General features: G+C 33.8%; 1 protein-coding gene and 1 long non-coding RNA gene across 18 annotated transcripts in view; one reads left to right on the forward strand and one right to left on the reverse strand.

Annotated features, from left to right (window-relative positions):
- Nucleotides 1-15,190, forward strand: part of LOC118263915 (eye-specific diacylglycerol kinase) — a 148,086-nt gene that overhangs the window by 103,295 nt on the left and 29,601 nt on the right. For all 17 annotated transcript variants that reach the window (XR_007707302.1, XR_007707303.1, XM_050705468.1 and 14 more), the window contains 2 exons: nucleotides 4,377-4,515; nucleotides 9,142-9,345. Coding sequence is in view for 15 of the 17 variants with exons in the window: in XM_050705468.1 (XP_050561425.1) it covers nucleotides 4,377-4,515; nucleotides 9,142-9,345 (343 nt within the window). In the remaining 2 variants the exon portion in view is untranslated. The remainder of the gene's footprint in view (nucleotides 1-4,376; nucleotides 4,516-9,141; nucleotides 9,346-15,190) is intronic.
- Nucleotides 451-1,325, reverse strand: LOC126912605 (uncharacterized). The gene is made up of 2 exons (XR_007707304.1): nucleotides 976-1,325; nucleotides 451-749 (listed from the first exon to the last, which is right to left on the reverse strand). It is a non-coding gene; the product is annotated as an uncharacterized LOC126912605 (long non-coding RNA).

The raw sequence follows: 15,190 nt of genomic DNA on the forward strand, positions 1-15,190 counted from the left end.
CTCGTTACAGGAAATACAAGCGAACAGGTGAGACGGATTCATACCTTATTTTTATAGGGCTAGTGGAAAAACATGAACGTATCGATTGATGGTTGATGACATGCGATGTGATGAATGACCTCCATAGTGGTGAACGAGTCGTTTAGGACTTCTGTTTATTAATATAATAATGTGATTATGTATGGATCAAAATAAAAAAAGTCAACGGTAACATTTTAGTGAAACGTCATTTTCATTCAGAGGTAGGTATGCCGAGCTGTCACTGGGCGGACGTACAAATACACCCATCCTTCTACTCACTTATTTCTCGGTATTTATTTATAGCAAAAGTAGCAGTTTTAATTTACACTCATTTATGGAAATGCTACCTAGTCATGACTTTTCATTTACCATACTTATGTAAATGAATTAGCTACCTACACGCTTTTCCTAATAGTATAGAAACAAGAATTCACTGTAAAGCAAAATACATTTATTTCCAAATATGCCTTGGTGGGAAGTTCACAATCAATTTACCAGTTACAACAAAGTTACATTCTACACGCGGACGGCAGTGTCGATCTTGGGCTGTGTGGCGGCGGAGTTGAGAGACTCGCAGCGGCAGCACCGCCAGGTGTTCGTGCTCGGCACCAGGTGCTCACTGCTCACGCACTCCAAGTGGTACTGCGACGCACAAAGACTGCACTTTATGGACGCGCAGCCCTCCATCGTACGGTTGCAGAAAGCACAATCCATCTTCACTAATTTTACTGTCAACAAAAACAAACTCGTCAAATTCTTATCATCATATCAGTCCAGAACTGAACATATAGACCTCACAGAATTACTTTCAGAAAAGTCTATTGGAAGGGACCTGCATCCAGTGGAACAGCTTTCTATGACTTTAATTAGGTCGCCTGTCCACCTTTTGGGTGCACTTCCTAAAACACCTAAAATATCTATCTACATAAAAATATTTGTGGAAAACATACTTACAATATTATAATTCACTTATAAAATATATATTTTATTTGTTTTTATTCGAAAGGGGAAACTGTTTTATAATTTTTATGCGGTTTTAGGTAATGAGTGTATACGGTATGACTGAAAAATTCAACTGGCAAAAAACGATCGCTGACAGCGTTTTTTAGTTTTATTTTTTATTCTTTATTTAAAACTGAATACACGAAAGAGTTTTGTTGACATTATTCTGGTCAAGTACAATCTTTTGATCAAAGGAACAATGCATAAGGCCAAGACGTTGACATGAGGTTATATTAAGAATACTTGTATAAAGTTACCTTTTCAGGTGATTTCCAAATATTTTAATAAGGTCTATTAAACAAATTTACAAGAGTTACGCGTTTCAGGAGTAATAGATATGTAAAAGTAATCTATATTTTTTTAAAGTTCCGCAATTTATTTATTTTCAGCCATGGTCGTCCCATTGCAGGGCAAAGGCCTCCCTACCCTCCTTTCACTCGTCCGCAATGCTTTTTCGTATTTCATCTGTTTGGTATATGAGTATCTACATATTATTCATCACTTGCAATTGATCTGTATGGACGTAAAATTTTATATTTGAAACTTTGTTGGTTATGAGTAACCTACTTTAGAGATAGTAATTCAGTTTTGTAGTCAAATATCAAAAATGTTGCACATTTTTAGTGATGTATTGCAAAACGATTTTGAGAAAATTACATATAAACTTACAATGAATAATAATAAAATTGCTAGTACTTAGACATAAATGCTTAAAAATCCTTGTAACAATGTCTTAAATAATTTTCATCCTTGACAGGGTTTTATTCCCAGGTAGACTAATTTGAAAAGCTTTTAAGTAGGCTTTAATTTTAAAGGTTCCTTTTGAGTCCTTTACCTTGTTTATTCGTTCAGTTTAAGACATAATTGCTTTACCTGTGAACCTTTCAAATTTTAACCGTAGCACTTTATGCCTGTAATTTTTTGGAAATTTGTAGATTTAAATGTGAATTCTATGCTTAGGAAGCTTAATCTTATTACATACAGGTCATGCTAATAAAATACGTAAGTGATTTAAAGAATTCATTATAAGATTGGTTCATTACGGTGTAGTAAACAACAGTCCTTGAATGCCCTCTAATAAATCTGAGTACATGGATAATTGTTTGTCCATCAGCGATCCGCCCCGTTTGTTACATGTCCGGCCATGGTCAATATTAGCGGCAGCGTTCATTTGCTAGATTAATCTTGTGAAATGATGCATTCTGGCACTCACTATGCTAATTACAACTACTTAGTTAGTAACCTAGAAGCCTACTCTTGTTTATACCTTGTCAATACAAATCATTTACGGTTGTTACATCTAAATATGAGTCCCAATCAAAATTGAAACGAACCTTGAATACAAGGCCAAGCCAAATACGTTAACGATAAAAATAGTTATCGATTTGCTCTTATTTTGGTCGCAAAGAGACGGAATTATTATCCTCCTTGGTTAGAAACTATGACAAGTTACTGTTGATATCATAATTTTATTTGTATGGGATTAGCCAGCTATCTGCTATCTGTATGCCAAATATCATCAATATCATGTCATCATTAAATTAATAAAATTAGTAATAAATAGAAATTTATTTTATATTTTACCGGTTTTATTATTAGCACTTAGCTTTAGCATACATATTGAAAATTAATCAGATTCATGTTGATATATTATCTGGATATATCTATCATTGTTTCAAATAAAATTAATAATATAAAATTAACCTAAAGGGTTAACCTAGATCTATCTCAATTGTTAACCTACATAAATTCGTAACGATGATAGGGCACATATTTACTGAATTAGGATAATGTATTTATTATAAATGTTACGTCAATTCTCATTTATTTGAATTATCGCAGTCTATATCACATAGAATTCTAAGCAGTCAATGGTTCATAGACTTTTTAGTAGTCTATGGTGCATACAGTTTAAAAAAATATACCTAACTCTGCTTGTCTTTGGTTGGATTTTTGGCGCGAAACGGAAAATTATTTTCTTACGTAATTTTTCTACACGTGTAAATTAAAACTGATTATTCCACCGAATTCCTGTTGATTTCACATCTTTGAAGAATTTACCAGGTTCGTTATATCATTAGTATTAAAGCTACAAGTTATTACCATCAGGAAACCATTAAGCATTTAACAATGCATTTTAAATAAGTAATAAATCTCCCAAAACAAACCAAAACATTGTCATATCATTACATATGTTGACATGGCAAGCAGTCCGAGTTATTTGTTCCCTCATACATTTACTCGGAGCTCCATATTTCAAGAGCAACAGCTGAACATTTTACATTACAATAGAGAACAGACAAGAGGTGGGACCCAAAGGCTTTTCAACGTATTCTGGAGGCGTATTATTGTAAATTTGGTCTCACACCAACACTTCGCACTTGTTTACATACTTCACAAGTATTATCCAACACCTTTTATACCTAAATTAAATCCTTTCATGAATGTATTAAAATCCCTTGGAGCATTGCTGTCGTGTAACGTTGTTAACGTTTTGGCTCTCTGTCAAAATGTACTACTGAATTTTATTTTACGCAAAAAGAATTATTTATTTATGCAAATAAGATTTTCTCAACGAAATAATACAGCACTTACTTTATTTTACTTTTACTTTCTCGTCCCATTATGCATAAGTTATTAAAATCATTTTTCAGTACAATATTTTCATCTTGAAATCTTTAAAAAAGAGCGTCCTTTTTTTGGAAAGCCGATAATGTACTCATAACTCCTCTAGTGTTACCCAGCCCATGGGTGAAGCTGATGACTTACCATCAGGTGATCTGTTTTCCCCTATCCCAATAACAACAGAGTATTCCATAATTATAAAACAGATCATGTACAGGAAAATAAATAAATCTACTAATAATAGTACTAACAGGTACTTAAATATGTTATTATTACACCCATTACACGATGAGATAATCTAGATGCTCTTGATTAATTTGTGAAACAAATATAAATACCACCTCCTTACGTGCTTTGCCAAGTATTGATTGCATTTAATCTATGGACCTAATAAAACATTTTGGCGCGCAATCAAATTATAAGTTCGTGTCATTGTATTCACATATTAAAATTAACCGTTCGTTTTTTTAATATCCAATTAATGCGTATAATATTTGATTCAACCAGTAAAATATAGTACAAGTTATTTTTGTATATTTTTTTTTGTATTTTTGTACAAAATAATTGTATTTGTTCCATGTACTTGACCACAGGTGATTTGATCTTCTTCTCTTTAAAGACTGGACAGATTTTACTAAAATAAGCCGTTCTTTTTTTAATTTTGTCGCCATTCTAGCATGATAATGATGACTGGCAGGTTCTAATATTATGATTTATGTTTGTTACAGACGGACTGGCGATGTCGGAGGTGCGCGGGTGTTGCGTTCAACCCCCGATTGGAGCGACAGTGCCATCAGTGGCGAACACCTGTGGTCGCCCACCTCAGTGTCCGGAGATTGTTGCTACGTCGGTGATGCCGAATGCCAGGTAAGAATAAATAATATAGAACTATTAATAACATTTAAATATAGAAGGAGGGTAGGGAGACCTGTGCCCTGCAGTGGGGCGACCATGGCTGAAAATAATAAAAAATAAATAATATTTTTTTTTACATTTAATGGGTCGACTTTTGGCCGCTATCTCACCTGATGGTAAGTGATGATGCGGCCTACGATGGAGCACGTCTGCCCATAAGCAACCTATTCATAATAATAAAATATAGGATTTTAACAGTCCGAGACAGTCCACGGGACCATGGGTCTCTTCCAGATGAAAGGGTTTTCTATAATATCCGCGCATGATACCGCAGGGTTGAGGCCGCAGATTAAAAAACTCAAGTTTATCTTCAGAGTGTTGACATCCGGGTTCCGCCGAAAAATAGCTTACTTACTCCGCTTTTACAAAACCCAACGGAGAGGAAGAGGTGGTGATAAAAGTATTCTGCTCAACGTCACCACATGACTTGTGCAACATAGAATAGAGAAATGTTATCAATAGAAGGTAGTGAAGGGTAGTACGCAGAAGATAAGTGGGTCCTCATTAAGCACTGCTTATTAAATACTTTTGGGATTTTAGAGGGTCTTATATGCAAATGTATCATGCAGATATTCCAAATAAATATTTGTATAACCTAATATCCGTTATATCATGTTGCGACTAGGCACTAGGTCATAGAAACTGTTAGTATTCAGTATTTACACAAAATTTGAATACAAATATTATGATAGTGTTAGCATGAGCTAGGAAACACCTACAGACAGATTAGAATAACATTGCAAGCCACGTAAATAAACTCAAAAATGTTTGTATATTTTATGTTATAAGTTGGGTTTAAAACTTAAAATGAAAAACCGGCCAAATGGAAGTCGTACTTGCGTAATTTTTTATAGGCTAGAAGTTTTCACATACTGTAAACGGAAGGCTTGAAAGGTCTTGTGGTAACCAGCCAAGACCACAACACGTCAATTGTATGTATAGGGTATCATGACGCAAATATCTGTTTCGCGCTCAAAATTGTTTCCATACAATAGCCTTCAAATCGGATGTTACTGGCGCCGGTCTCGTATGTCGGTCGCATACCTAAACCTTCTTTAGTATCCCTTCAAGATTACTCATATCTATTTAATGACTAATAAACGACCCACAATGGGTTGTAAATGATAAGGTAATTAATAATCTCATCAATACGGAAAATATTGCTTTGCAAAGCGAATTAAGTCTTTGACTGCCTGTAGAAAACTGTTGATGGCAAATCTTTCGCTAACGACGGTCACCGGTGATAACCACGGCGTTCAATGTGTTAAATACTTTTTGTGGTCTTCTCAGCATTGTTTGGATTCAATTAAGTAAAGGATTTCCTATACACATTTCTAAAAAATGCCTCTATTACAGTATTGGGTATTAATACACGATGCGGGCTAGTAGATAATCTCATAATGACTATGTAGTTATCGTTACCGGTGTATGAACTAAGCACTATGGGCAATATGGACATAAGCTGCGTCGCCGGCCGCCGATATCGGGCCGATCTATTCCATATAAAAGGGGATGAGTCTATACACCGACTATAAATCTACTTCCCTACTATATTACTTAATTTAAGTACTTGGTGAACTAGAATTTGATAAAAAGTAGGGGATTATGAGTTCGTTCCGCCTTGTTTTGCTCTAACTCAGATAGGATGTCGAAATAAAAATATTCAAATACGTTTGTGTGACAATGTCTATAAAGGATTTTTAAAGAACAGCAATAGAAACTGTAGACCCCTATTCCAAAGCATATTTTTTTCTCATTGTTTAGAAGTTTCGCTTTAGCGGGACCAAGGCACGGACAAGTTGGACAACTCAATTAAGAGACTTAGAATCAAACTGCAGATGTTTTTTCCTGACACAAATTATACTGCCAAATCATATACCTGCACCTAAATTGCTTAGATTATAAAGCATCCATTTACTGTTATTTACCGTACTATCAAACACTAAATACAGTGTTTTGTACGCAGTCAAATAATAGCAGGTATAAACATAATGATGGGATATTAGTACGAGGAAATAGAGATACGCATGAGTAAAATTCTACACTTACATTATGAACTTGACCTCGTCTCAACCAGATTATAATCGACTCTAAATACACGCTGAATCAATATTTTGTGCTTTTAAGAGACAGATTAACCTTGATGTTACTAGGGGCTACTAAGACATTCCGTGTAAGATCTCGTTATCTTGAGGTTATAATCTGTTACCTACTAAAATAGTATGATTAGGTTGAATGGTTACTTCCATAAAACCTTAATTCGATAAAATATGGCATAAGCTTACCTATTCTACGCGAATTTGTTGCTAAAACCGAAAAATAAGTTCCGATATTTTAACTTAACGACGATAATAATGATGGAAGGTCTCAATCATGTGAAATTAAGTCAACGATCCAGAATTTTCCAATCTTGCTATTCTCATAGGACCATAAAGTTAATCTAGCGCACGTTGTAGGATTAAATGGAGAAAATGCTACTAAGACAGAAATATAGTGGCTTGGCCTTTTACTCTTATTTTCAGTCAAGGAACATGAAAATTTTATATTCTGCGTCATAAATAAAATTAAATCCTGACGTAACTTTACTTAATGATGCGTATATACTTTACTGCCGTACACGTTAAAAGCATTAGGCTTAATTTGACTACATAATTTCTGAAAATAATACCCACTGTTCCAACGATACTATAAAACAAAACGTTCCATAAAAGTTATTTTAACATCGAACTAAAAGCAAAAGCTTTTACAATTCAAATGATTACATTGTAACAGAAGAATCATCTTTGAATGACACGCTCATATTGAATAACAACAACACAATGAACCTAGTAAATTACGTGACGAGCGGAGTGAAGTAAATTACCTGGCGGTTTAATGAAATTTTACCCAGAAAATACGCAGACCGTCAAAACAAGTGTTTATTTTTCTAGAGTTCTGTTACAGGAATCTCGGACCGGTACAAAGATATATTTTTCTTTCAATCTTTCATTATTATTTATTTTTCTACTTTCTTTGGTAAGAACTTCTTTGTATCGCTATGAATAAGGGCATTAACATGAAAAATCTATTGAAGTTTACAGCAAGATATAAAATATCTCGACTCGCGTATTACTTAAACAACGCTAGAAGAAATGTAATTTCCCCAACAACCATTAGCAAGTTTCCTGCCTATTATGTCGCAGGTCGGTTGTAGTCGTACATAAGATTAATGACCCGATGCCACCATTTTGTTGTGGCGATGACCTGTCACAGTGGGTGCAACAAAAGGGTGTCTCGCGAGCCTCATGAAAGCAATCAATTTCTAATTGTAACACCCTCGTCATTTACTTTAGGACAACATAAACACTCTGATGTGCTTGTTTCGATACTTTGTTCTCTAACTTTATCAAACTTGAGTAAAGTTACCATTTGTACATAGTTCATAGCATCCTAACTTATGTGGGTACGTCATAGTTCGATACCTTAATAAAAGTTTATCTTTGTTTCCGACCGTGTGTCTATTTATAAGAATCTCGTGTCCCGAATTTAGATCATTTCACTGGGGATTATTGATTGCCTAGGTATTTCAGTCCGTCGTTATATTTTCAGCAGCGAAACAATGCAGTTTTACTGTTTCTGTTATTTGATATTCAAGTATACATCTCTTTTTTCAAACAATAGCATTGTATCCGTACTAACAAAAACTGTGCTTTAAAAATGTTTATATTGTAACAATAAAGAATATACATATTAAACACACGTACTGTTGATTTATGATATAGAAATGTAGCATGTATGTATTAATACGTACATAGTACATACGTTTACATAATTTATTATTATCAAGATAAACGTAATAAAAAATTCGCAAGACGTTTTTGATGAGAATATTTGTTTTTGGTCTAGTTTACAAATTCAGGAGCATTGCAGGACTAAGGTCACTGAGGCATTTACTAGGCGTACGTGCTCCGGTTTCTAAAGTACCGGCTTGTAGACAATTTGCGTGTCTTAACACGACGAATATTTTTATTCGATGAAATAAAAACTAGTTGGTCTTTTAATAATATTCCTGTACACAAAATTAAAAGTAGAGGACGTGATTGCATGCTAACCTATAATGCCGACTAACCAAATATAATTACTTGGCTGGTGCCACTAATGCTTATCATTAAATGGTATATCTACAATGTTCCGCGCTAATTGGATGTATTTAGTGAGCTATCATACACAGAACTTAAGTAGTTTTAATTAATGATTAATGACTTTGATATTAAGATACCATGGAATGTTAACGGTGTAGCTATACATAATATATTATCTAGTGTAGGGGTTATCATTAGATTTTTTTTTTTAATTTTATCACTTGCGTGCTCTTCTTACCATCAGACATAATTTCAAAGGTTTTTAGACTAATTGCGGAATATAAAAATAAACATTATTAGGTGCCTATACGTCCACAGTAATATAAGACTAATAACATAATTGAGGAAAAGTGGTTCAATCATAAAATACACTCTAATGTTAAAATGTTAAAGTTCAATATAATTTCGATGTAATCATTGTTTATACGAGGAAAACTCAAAATAAAATTTGTTTCAGAAACATGGGTCTCGTATGAAGTGTTCGGCATGCAAGATAGTCGCGCACACAGCATGCATCGACATATTGATGGACCGTGTGCAGTTCACGTGCAAGCCGACTTTCAGGGACGTGGGAGTCAGGCAGTATCGGGAGCAGACCATCACTCACCACCACTGGGTCCACCGCCGCTCAGAGAAGGGCAAGTGCAAGGCCTGCGGTAAGGTGAGGGCCGCATACATGTTGCTTACGTCACCGGTCTATGTTGTACTCTCATAAGGAAACGGCTGTTTATTTATTGTTTGTTTATATTCAAATCTACCTTCTATGCCCATAATAGTGAGGTTTATTTTGAGGATTTTTGTAATGACGTGATTTTTATAATGCTGTGTAGGTATACAGAAGAGAATTAGAGGACGAGTAGATGGTTAAAACTTTACTGTAGATAAAGGTTGCGTTTTGTTATACGATTAGTTGTAAGGTTATTAGTTAACCATGCATCTTTGATCTTGATAATGAATCTTACATTTATTCAATTTTTACAATAGATTATTTGTTCACGATGGAATAATCATCAAGTAGGTATAGTGTATTTGCTCATATTTAGAACGACTTACTTATTTAATTGGGTCCAATTTACCTACTTATGTATATTCTCAAAGTAACATTTAGTGATTTATATCAACAATAAAACCTTGTATTTCTGTACTTAAATAAAGTGACAAAGTATATTACAGGCTCTTAGATACAATGTTGAACATAAACGATGTAGACAATAACTTTTCGTTAAGTAGGTATTACAGCCATTCGATTTAATAGCCATATGTGTCATTGTAAGTACCTAATAAATACCAACAGTATATAAATCATGATGTACAATGGGAAACTGTCACGGAAACATATTTACTTGATTTATTTTTGTAATACATTCGTACCATTCATTGCACACACTATATAATTTTTAGATTTCACCTTCCGACATTTTTTCAACATTTGCAATATTAGCTTCTTTTTTATCTTTTATTTTATGGGCTTTTTTTCTTAGAACATGCCAGTTGAGTCGATATAAATAATTGAGTATTGTATTTAAATCAAAAAGGCGTGACGTTGTTGGATTTAAATCACCAATTAATTGATAACATGGTGCACAGTAAATGCATTATTGATTTAGCTATTATTTAGAGAGCTAGTAGCTGCCTAGTCAGACGCTGATAATATTATCACGAAAATTTAATCAGCCGTTTTCATTATGATTGTGGCATATGGGTCAATTTGGTACTGTAATTAACCTGTGTGAGTGTTTATTTTATTGTTTCGTACTAGTTTTATCTAGGCCAGTATTCCACTATCATTAATAAATTATACTATACTACCCTAACCAAATAAGGCCTATGCCCCAATAAAGCCTATTTTGAAAATTTCCTTCTTCCCGATGTCAAATGGTCGCCAAAGTTTGTAGAAGTGTGCATGCACATTACTTAACTAATTTGAGCACAGCAAGCAACCCGTGCCGCGATTATGTTGGAACCTACAGACGAAAACAATCACGACGTGGAGCGCACTTTAGTTTTTATAAAATTCGAGTAGCGTAAACTGTTAGTATTTTTATATTTATCAGTATACGACGTGCCGTGTTTTGTCTGTATGACAATTATACATTTAGCCATCTCCTCACATTAGTGAAATAGCTATAATATCGGTGTATTTCATATAATCGTTGTTTTGTTTACCTATGTGCCATGCCCTAATAAAGCCTACAAAAAAAACGTGTAGGCCTTATTACGGCATAGTTGTTTTTCAGTAATTTCAAAGAAAACGGATCACCAGCTTCTGTCAAAAAGAAAGCCAATGGATTTTGCAAAAGATGGAAAACGCTGTTAAAATGGTAGAAAGGGGTAAACGGGGTGAATAGATACAGAAAAGGGGTGAATGGATATCGGGAAATTCTTCATAGTATCTATTCACCCTTCGAATTTTATACACCCTGTTTTACCCGGTAGGCTGCTGCAGCCAGATATAACATCCAAAGAAGTACGCATCATCTAAAGAGTGGTTTCCACTACACGAAAGCTAGGTCGGTCGCTAAATTGGCTACAGAACAAGAAGTTATTCTCATTCGTTTGACTGATGCTGGGGTACCGATGACTTCAAAGATGTTACTTGGGTATTACATGATGAGAAACTCGTTTAGCCTGATGTATAATGACAAAAATTTATTAATAAGATCTCATTACATTTATTATAAGCATTGACAAAGTTTTGTTATAATTAAGAAGTTGAATACTTACTAGTTTTTATTGAGGCCTTATTAAGACATAGGGTTCCCAATAAGGCCAAAGTGACACTTTAGTTATTTGTGTTTATAAAATTGTAAATTTTGTTTCTAAAGCCATTTTGATTCCATTATTACAAAGTTTAATAAATAAATATAAGATTTTGAAATTATCAGCCCATTGTCATTTTAAACCTACGAGCTAGGCGGTAATAAAAATAAGGTAGGCCTTATTTGGTTAGGTTACCTTATACCTAGGTATGACATATGACGTCATAAACCTACAATAAATATGCTTACCGGGGCTCGGGCTCAAAGCAGGAGAAACAACGGGGTGGTTTTTAGTCAGTAAGAGTCTAACACTCCCTCTTGTCTTAATCAAGGCGGGAGAAGTCATTGGATGTTTTCCTCCCTTAAAAAATACCTACAATAAATATAAGTATAATGTATTTGGTTATAGTAGAATACTGGACCTAGGTACTTTAAAATCATCATTATATATTAGCTATCACATAATGGTGTTTTATCATAATTCACATTCATTTCATTATGCAACAATTGTATGATTTTTTGCTGATTTTTTAGCAATTAGCAGTCGGATGCGTAAGAATTAGATATTCTACAAGTTATTTATTTAAATAAGTATTATTCTATAGATAACTAAGTAGTGTGTCCCTTCATAAAAACATGAACTTATTTATGTAGGGATACTTACATAGGTAAAAAGTAGGTTTTAATTGAACTTGACATGGCTGCAAAAATATTTATACACATACGTTCTTTCGATAACTTAAATCTAAAGATGTTGTACTTTATTTCAATGATACTGCAATCGATAAAAATTGGCCTTGTATAATCTTGTCATGTTTTCTTTAGTGATGTGATAGCAATATCATTATTATCACTTGTAGGAGCGTGAGAAAATTTAAAAATAAGTTATTCATATTAGTTAAATTAAGTTATCAGTATTTGCACTTACACACGTAAATAAAAATGAATCTTTGTAATGTGCACAATCTCCAAACTAGTTTACTTGGAGTAGATACTTTTCTTTTGTTGTGTCCGTTATTGTTAGAATAAGGTTGATATTATGAAAGAAAAAGTGACCAATCACTGAAAAAGTTAGAAAATAGCTCCCACGTAAAACTAGAGCGCCCGTTCTAGTTTTTAATAAATATCGGGTTATTCGATCACAAAAATTTCAATAGTAGGTGGGTACTGAGCTTGTGTCCACAGAGATCAAGCAATAATTTTATTTTTTTATTACCAAGTACTCGTAAACATCTGGCCAAAAATTTGACTCCCTCTTCGTAAAATAAAGGTGTTATATTATTTTTATTTGTATACTTGCAAGGACCAATTTTATGGTTTCAAATCAGTCGCAGCTGTGTAGATAAAAAGAACGCAATACAATTTTCGCTTTCAGAAATTACAATCTCAAAATTTTCATTAAATTTTCACCATGACACAATTGAAACGGATTTCGTACAATAAATTATTTATGAAAATATTTGTTAAACGAATACAAGAACAACAATCATAATTTCTTTATTGTTTAGCAGTTTGAAGGACAGTACGTGAGTTAAATAATTTAAACGGAATCAGATTATTACAAATTCCGCATGACTGGGGCTCAAACGAAGGGAAAACATTTTATTATATTATTTTACTCGATTGTTTTATATTTGTAACAAACTTTCCATGTTTATTAGATCTTAGTACTTAGTTGATAAATACATTAATGAACGCAAAGTTGTATAATAACCTGCCTACTTATAAAACACGGCAACAGGTCAATATCATAATGATCGAAAAGATTAGTCATGAATAAATAATTGTAGGAAATTATATACCTAGTAATAATTAATTTGTTGAATAATTTCACGCTTTGCCAGACGCTGAAGTAATTTTTGAAGGCCAGAGAAATTAGCACAAGTGTCAGTGGTACATTTGGGGAATAGGCGATTAGTTAATTACAGGATCAATGTAGTCCGTAACAGAACCTAACGCTTTGTAATTACTCACATACCTACGTATAAGCTTAACGTGGATTAATATAGGGTCTGATTAATAGTTAATGGTCCCTGCTACAATTAAATGAGCCAGGTCGATCATCTCCTCCATCGGAGCATTCATTAATATGTATGGTGCGCTGCGACTGGCCGAGATGTTGCCGTGTAATCACAATTGTGGAAGTTAGCCACCAACCAGACGCTACTATTACACTCAAGAGTCCTTTACTCAGGCCACTTAATTGAGTCTTTAATTATTTAAGAAATCGATAAAGACCATTGTGTTCGTCGAGTAGCTATTTAATGGGCAAAGTTTTTCATTGTGTACCTACGTATTTTATTCTACGGCTATTGGAGGTTAATTACACAGTAAAACGTGGGTTATGGCAAACAAACGTTTAAAGTCGTAAGGCCGTATATTTTGCTCGGTAATCGTCACGGACGTATCCTGGGTAAGCACCCGTCCGCATTCAACATCATAAAAACGAATGGTCTTGATGGAGATTAAGACAGTTTTAATTAAAATTTTGAAAACTTTTATTATGTCCTAAGCAGTTTTATGAGATATGAAAACTGATTGCAGGTCATTTAATATAACTTAGGTACTACTTTATTGATATTTTATTTTATAAAATATAGAAAGAGAATTGGTTTACGTTTATATCAAGAGTCAACAACAAAAACTTTATGTTCAAAGGGCTCTGCACACACTTTCACTTAGCTACGTATAAAAATAAATAGTTTGATCATTAACAACATACGAGTATATACGAAAATCCCATGTAGGTTATTTTACGACAAAAGTTATAAATATACGAGTGAACTAGTACGTAGCGGAAGTGTTGTATTACCATAGCAAACAGTACCGAACTACGAAAAAAAGTTGGTACCGTGCTACGAAAATAAAAAGGTCACACTGACGGATAACTTTTTTTTACCCGGCTTGCTAGAGTTGCGAAACGTCCGGCTTTGGCGGACATGTTTTGACTTTTACATCAGCTGAAATGGTAAAGCTCGAATGAAAAGGTCTACACATTTTTAAATAGACATATATACGACTAAAATCTACTACGGAATTCCGTAAAACTCCATTTGAAAGTGCAAAAGATATATGATTTTTATAGGTACAAACCGATCAATGTCTAATATAAAATGCATGTGAAAAATACACCAAAATTGTTTTGGAGAACTTTATAAATGTTTTATGGATTTTGTTGAAAAGCTGAGCCATTAAACGACTTTTTAATTATCTAAGCCTTGATACTCTGATGGGTTGTAAACCCTAAAAACTCGTACATTATAAACAACTGTAAAATCGAGTTAGACCGTCTTCAACTGTCGAATCCCTAATAAGTTTCAAAATTATGCTTTCAAGTTAGCATATACATATGTATATCTGTCTAATGTAATCCAGATTAGCCTATAGTACAATTCCCTCTATCTCCTTGAGATCTTGTACGTTTGCCTGACAGCTGCTCGGATCTTGACACGTTTTAGTGTAATTAGGATAGTCCTAACCTATCCACTTGTGTGAATTAGAATTCCAAATAAATAGAAACTTGTCAGTTAACGTTTGCCGAGCTAATCACTAACCTAACACATTCAGTTACTCTGCGAATTACTTGTATTACCCGATTTTCCATTTTCTAGCTCTGTTATTCTAGGTCAAAGGGGGTGTTATTATTGCCTATGCGATTAGTAACGTTTCTTATAATTCTCATCTCACGTAACTGTTGGAATCTCAATTTGAACAACCCAATTACTTAAATATCATTTAATTTGACTA

The sequence above is a fragment of the Spodoptera frugiperda genome, chromosome 27 (genome assembly GCF_023101765.2).
Source record: "Spodoptera frugiperda isolate SF20-4 chromosome 27, AGI-APGP_CSIRO_Sfru_2.0, whole genome shotgun sequence".
In the NCBI taxonomy this organism is placed as follows: domain Eukaryota; kingdom Metazoa; phylum Arthropoda; class Insecta; order Lepidoptera; family Noctuidae; genus Spodoptera; species Spodoptera frugiperda.